Source organism: Onychostoma macrolepis, chromosome 18, assembly GCF_012432095.1.
Source record: "Onychostoma macrolepis isolate SWU-2019 chromosome 18, ASM1243209v1, whole genome shotgun sequence".
Taxonomy (NCBI): domain Eukaryota; kingdom Metazoa; phylum Chordata; class Actinopteri; order Cypriniformes; family Cyprinidae; genus Onychostoma; species Onychostoma macrolepis.
The window spans coordinates 28,818,516-28,825,122 of record NC_081172.1 but is presented as its reverse complement, the minus strand read 5'-3'; the positions used below and the strand labels follow the sequence as shown (position 1 = coordinate 28,825,122).

The window sequence follows — 6,607 nt, the reverse complement described above, 5'->3', positions numbered from 1 at the left end:
CAAGTAAGAAAGAAAGAGTTTAATCAATGGGATGTAAAAGACACACATCTTTGCTTTTTTTTTTGGTCTCATAATGTTTACTACAAAAAGTTCAATTTTATACTATTAAATGTTTTGTAAATATAGATTTTAGCCAAATGAATTAAATAAAACTGGTAATCATCCTCCCCAAGAAGCACATTTTCCCACCACAACAGTGAGATGGCACTTGGATGGACTCTCTCCACAATAACAAACAGGCGGTTGTCTGTACAGCTTCACCTTGGGTCCGGATGTTTTTATGACAAAGGAGTCTGTTTTGATGAAACACTGGGGGCTCTGATTGGCCCTCTTTGTTAAACATCACAAATAAGGGGTGGCGCGACCTCAAGCATTACAGTGGAGGATTGGCTTCTTTGTAATAAAGGCTCAAATTAACCATTTGCCCCCTCACAAAAAGGCATTTTTATGAAGTATGTATAAGGGGCGTGGTCTTCCTTCTTGTTTACAGCCATTGATTGGTCGCAGTTGAAGTTGTGCTTTAATGTTGCTTACAGTTAGGGTGTGGCTTGGACCTTCACGATCTGGTGCTTTAAATCATCGCTGCCTGGTGTGACAGAAATATCGCAATGAATAGATTTTCATCCGCCACCACCACCCACTCCTTCCTCTTTGTCTCCTTTCAACTGCGCATGTCCTCCAGTCAATAGAGACGTCTTCCTTCAGCCATGTCATAATCGATCGGAGCAGTATGCAACTCGATAATTCTCATGATATTGTATCGATAGAGTATTACAAATATTCACATTCGAGACCAAACTATCCGCAACCCTTCATTATTCCAGGTTCTAGTAATAAATTACACTAATAATGTTGTCGCTGCATACAGTCCCCAGCAGAGAGCGCCGAAGCATCATTTTATGACTCTCTCTCCACCAACTCCGCTTCAAACCGATGATCACGAATAAAAAGACAATAATGACTTTTCAGTATTACACAACATTTTATTTATTTATTTTAATTTTCTTTCTGAATGGACATGCTCGTTTTAAAACACATTAAAAAAATTCCCTCAATGCATTTTAAACATATAGATACAAATTTAACATACGCATAAAATCGTTTAAAAATAATACATTTCATGTTATAGCCTACTGCTATTTCATCTGAGATGTTCTAAGTCTACTTTCCGACAAAACAACAATATTCTACACATCAGTTCTGTTAACATAAACACAATACGAATCAGATACAAATTTTAGTAAATATATTAAGAGAATTCATTTAAACTCTACTAAACCTTTCAAATAACAAACATCTTTCCACTGCATCATCATGAACACAAGAAAAATAATAATAAAATAAAAGTGGAAATTATATCAAAACACGTAAAGCAAATTATAATATGGTTTAATTTAAATTTCAGGAGGGTCAATACATGTTTTTAATTGTTTTAATGTTTAAAATAAACTTTAAAACCTCAAAACATGGAGAAACAATCTTTATTTGTGTAACGTTAACTTAAACTTGGCTAAAAAACATGTCTCTTTGTTTTGCGTGAAGACACCAAATTTAACAAAAACGGATGAAATCTTACTTTCGGGAAGATATACACTTTCAATTTATATTTCTGTAACTAGGGAAATATTTATAAACTGCCCTAAAATGCCACTTATCCTGGTTTCCACGGTAACACCAACATTCTTTACGACAGCGTACTGCCGTGTTCTGACAGACCGGTGTCGTACGTTTTTGCAGAATCACCATGGCGTCTGTGTTAAAAGAGACTGCGGGGTCGTATGAAACGTTGAAAACCGAATGGAATAGGAAGAATCCTAATCTTAATAAATGTGGTGAGATCCTGAGCAAGCTAAAGGTAGGATCAATGATATATAACGACAATAATACTCCTAAACTGTAGAAATAAGCCGTTGTTGCAGGCTGATGAGCAGTTAGCAGTGTTGCTATCTAGAACTGTTCAGTCCGATTGATTCCTGTTTACCAACAAACAATGTATTTTTGTGTTTGAGATGATATATATCATAAAAAAACTGATGATTTTTAGTGAATTGTGTGGATTTGGGTTTGTTCACCTCCGAAGTACTAAGTTAGCTTGCAGATATCTAACCGATACAGCAGAGATATAAAATGACAGCGCGTGTGAATTGATTTCATTTATACTCATTCACAGGTACAAGTTTTTTTTATTTTTTTTTCGTTTTTTTATTTATTTATTTTTTCCGAATTATGTTATCTTGCATGCTCTTATTGTTTATTATGATTAAAAAAAAAAGGTCCTCGATTGACCAGTGGTGAGGAACCGATTGGTATTAAAGCTCACATTTTATGAACCAGGCTGAATCTGAACATTTTATGAGTAAATCTTTTTTTTTTTCTTTCTTTTTTTTTTGGCAGATATCGCTGTTGGAGTTGAACTTCCTACCAACTACTGGGACCAAGCTAACCAAACAACAGCTTATCCTTGCCAGTGAGTAAATGACACTATTTTAAATGTTTTAATTATTTGTTATTAATATTTACTAATTATTATTTTATTTTTTTTGTAGGAGATGTTTTGGAGATTGGAGCATTATGGAGCATTCTAAAGAAAGACATCCCCTCCTTTGAACGCTACATGGCTCAGCTTAAGTGTTATTACTTTGATTACAAGTAATATTTTCTTCTGTTTACTCACTATCACTCAGAATTTAATTAATATGGGCTAACAATGTTGTGCTGAAATCAAATTATGGCCTACTACGCGATATGCTGTATGTTGGTATCTGTAGTGTGATGAAATGCAGCATTCGGAAGGACTGGACACACATTGAACGCAGGCCATCACATGTTAGGATTAGGATTCTGAATACAGTTCTAGTTACATTTTCAATGTGTTATACCCTGAATTGTTTTGCTGGCTTTTTCTTTGCTCCGGTTACAGTCTCGTCTCTTGTTAAATGTCACAGGGAAGAGTTGCCCGAGTCAGCCTACAGGCACCAGTTGCTGGGTCTCAACTTGCTCTTCCTGCTGTCTCAGAACAGAGTGTCTGAGTTCCACACAGAGCTGGAAAGATTGAGCGCCAAAGACATCCAGACCAATGTCTACATCAGACATCCAGTTTCATTAGAGCAGGTGTGGGACACTTTTTTCTTTTCTTTTTTTCCCCCTCGTTTCTTATGCTAATTGCATACAGCAGTGTCTGTTTTTTCCTACCTTTTTGTTTCTTGATTTCAGTATCTGATGGAGGGCAGTTACAACAAGGTCTTTCTTGCCAAAGGAAATATTCCTGCTGAGAGCTACACCTTCTTCATTGACATTCTCCTTGATACTATTCGGTAGGGGTTATTTATAGTCTTGTTGACTAAATGTAGATGATGAGCAATGTCATTTAAATGTTTTGTTGTTTGTTTGTTTGTAGAGATGAGATTGCAGGTTGTATAGAGAAAGCATACGAACAAATTCAATTCAATGAGGCCACACGGGTGCTTTTCTTTTCATCTCCGAAAAAGATGACAGAATATGCAAAGAAAGTAAGTGTTTGATGTTTGTCGAATATTGTCACTAGGTCTGTCACAATCATGGATTTTGTGATTAGCTGTCATATAAATACTTGCAATTAATAATTTTAATTCTGTTTTGTTCTAATATGTAATCTTGTTTTTACTGGGAATCATATATAATAATAATAATAATAGACTTTATAATAAAACAAGCCCATGTGATTTATTTAATGAAGCAAATTCATCCAAAAAAATTGTTGAAAACATTGCAACAATTTGGTGAATTTTAGCGTTACATCACTTGCTCACCAGTGGATGCTCTGCAGTGAATGGGTGCCGTCAAAATGAGAGTCCAAACAGCTGATAAAAACATCACAATAATCCACACCACTCCAGTCCATTAATTAATGTCTTGTGAAGTGAAAAGCTCCATGTTTGTAAGAAACAAATCCATCATTAGTATGTTTTTCACTTCAAACCATTGCTTCTGGCTAAAATACGAGTCATATATCCATAACTTTCTCCAGTGAAGATGTTGTCTCTTCTGAATCAGTAGAGAAATATGCACAGATCAAGCACCTTTAACTAGTGAAAACAGTCCAAAACCGTTGTAAACAAATATGTTTGTGGCTTTTGATGTGAGAGTAACACTGGAGGAAGCGTTATGTGGTTTGGCCAGAAAATCAGTGTAAAGTTAAAATTCCTTAAAGATGGACTTGTTTCTTACAAACAAGAAGCTTTTCACTTCACAATATGTTAATTGATGGACTGGAGTGTTGTGGATTATTGTGATGTTTTTATCAGCTGTTTGGACTCTCATTCTGACGGCACCCATTCACTGCAGAGGATCCATTGACGAGAAAGTGATTTAATGCTACATTGCTCCAAATCTGTTCCCATTAAGAAACAAACTCCTCTACATCTTGGCTGGCCTGAGGGCAAGCAAATATTAATTTATTGGATAGATACTGATATGTTCATGGTCTGGCTTTTGTGCTCTGCAGAGGGGCTGGACCCAAAGTCCTGATGGATACTATTCATTCAGTACCCAGCATCAAAAGACCGAGGAAGTGACCATCCCTTCCACAGAACTGGCCCAACAAGTCATCGAGTATGCAAGACAGCTGGAAATGATTGTGTAGTGCGGATATAGCAGCATTTAGACACATGCATACATAGTTCACGTTTGTTTACCCAAATATAAAAATCATACCATTGTACAGTGGCCATATATCTGGACTCAGATTAGACACAGGATGACATGGCTGCAAATAATGACTCTCAGAGGATGAGACCAGAACTCTTTAGCCAACAAATTGTTAATATGTACCTGTATCAGGGTCTCTCTGGATGATTGTCTGCTGGGTGTGTCAACCTGATGAACATCTAATGACTGGGTCTCAAGTTTTTTTTTTTTTTCCTTCTAAATAAACATTTAATATGTCTTATTTTGAATATTCACATGTTGTTCCTTTCAACAAGGATGGTTTTTATCAAGAGTGAGTTTGTGTAGAAATTTGGGAAAACTGGCCTGACTGGCATTGTCACAAGACACTTCTGGTGAATAAAACGTTTTTCTGACTCTTTTATAAAATGCTTTCTGAAACTGTATGAATAACGTTATCACTTATATTGTGTTAGTTAGATGCAGGAACTACTGTGAAAATGTGAGGGAAGTAGTTAATGTGACTTCTAAACTGATTAAATATCTGAACTTTAACAGAAGGATGTCAACATTTGTAATGGATGCTGTAGAGTGGCTCATAGTCTGCTTCATGTTCAGGCTAGACAACCAAGGTTAAGTCACAGATGCATTAAGACGCACATCTGACTCACCATCCTCTTAACATTTAGAGGCAGGTCAGTTTTCAAACTGTTTGCTTTGCATATGCTAGTGTCCCTCAGGATATACTTTTGTCAGGTTTTTTTAAATTTCATATTTGCATTGTGTTTTGATCTGGACTTGCCATATATGCTTAGACTTTTTTTTTTCTTGGCCTTTTTGGGGCATGGATGAGTATGGTGAAGGCTAGTTGAGCATACGGTCTGGCCGATAGATGGTTCTCAAGATGTTTGTGGTGGTATCGAGCTGGGGTGTCATCTATCCTCAAGTGCACCACCCGATTACAAAAGGAATCATCACTGGTTTCTTTGAAGACCATGTGGAGGAGTTGTTGGAGAATCATCTACAGCAGAGGTCTTCAACACTGTCCTGCAGAGTTTAGCTCCAACCCTAAACAAACACCTGTTAAATCAGAGTCTTTTCTTGGAAAATCACAGGTAAGTGTGTTGAAGACTTAGAATCTACAGTATCACTGCTTTTTGAATTAAAGATGCTTCTCCCACCATGGAAAGCCACAGCTTCTGGTTGATGTGTTTATCCTCTGATCTGGGTCAGTACTCCTCTTAGCAGACTGCAATAAGGTTGTATTCTTTGCGGTCTTGCCTTTGTTTGGCCTTTCATGCTGCTTTTCCAACTCCTGGGGTCCGTTCTTCATACGTCGCTAACTCAGTTAGCTGGATTTGATTGTTGACGATTTCGCTTGATCTTGGATTGGTTGGTTCTTCGAAGCTCATCCTGATAGCCAGGGGTTAAATTGGGATTTGCTTTGTCGGGGGGCTCTGTGGTATCGAGTTTATATATATATATATATATATATATATATATATATATTTACATTTAGTAATTTAGCAGACACTTTTATCCAAAGCAACTTACAAATGAGGACAATGGAAATATATATGTATTGTGTGTGTTTTTTTTTTTGTTTTTTGCAAAAATTATTTATTCTAATGCAATATTCTCTCAGCTGTGACATAGGCTAAAAATCTGCATGTTGTTTTACATTTTATCCAAGGTATTTTTTTTTTCTTTACCTTTATAGAGGGCATTTTCCCACTAATCTCATTAATTTTCATTTCAAATTCTTACATTTGATCTATAAATTCAATTATAATAATGTGATTGTTATTATCTATACGTTATCAAATTAAACGATTTACACTGAAAAATACAACTACATTAAATTATGAGATTCTTTAAAAAAAATCGTGCATTTATTTGAGTGATGACAGCTATTATGGGCGTGGCTTGAGATGCAGATATAAGAAACTTTAATTAACGCTGT

The 6,607-nt window shown here is 36.1% G+C and overlaps 1 protein-coding gene across 1 annotated transcript; it reads left to right on the top strand.

The window, feature by feature from the left end:
• The first annotated feature begins 1,673 nt into the window (after positions 1-1,673).
• Positions 1,674-4,927, top strand: psmd8 (proteasome 26S subunit, non-ATPase 8). The gene is made up of 7 exons (XM_058751381.1): positions 1,674-1,855; positions 2,395-2,467; positions 2,547-2,649; positions 2,946-3,111; positions 3,214-3,314; positions 3,398-3,509; positions 4,484-4,927. Exons 1-7 carry the CDS (start codon positions 1,745-1,747, stop codon positions 4,619-4,621), a joined length of 804 nt encoding a protein of 267 aa, XP_058607364.1. The 5' UTR covers positions 1,674-1,744; the 3' UTR covers positions 4,622-4,927.
• The last annotated feature ends 1,680 nt before the right edge of the window (positions 4,928-6,607 follow it).

What these genes read in the sequence shown, in the direction of transcription:
- psmd8 (XM_058751381.1), top strand. Translation starts at nt 1,745, where the DNA reads ATGGCGTCTGTGTTAAAAGAGACTGCGGGGTCGTATGAAACGTTGAAA. An exon ending in ACAACAGCTTATCCTTGCCA is followed by an intron (nt 2,468 to 2,546) that starts GTGAGTAAATGA and finishes TTTTTTTTGTAG; the next exon opens with GAGATGTTTTGGAGATTGGA. An exon ending in TGTTATTACTTTGATTACAA is followed by an intron (nt 2,650 to 2,945) that starts GTAATATTTTCT and finishes TAAATGTCACAG; the next exon opens with GGAAGAGTTGCCCGAGTCAG.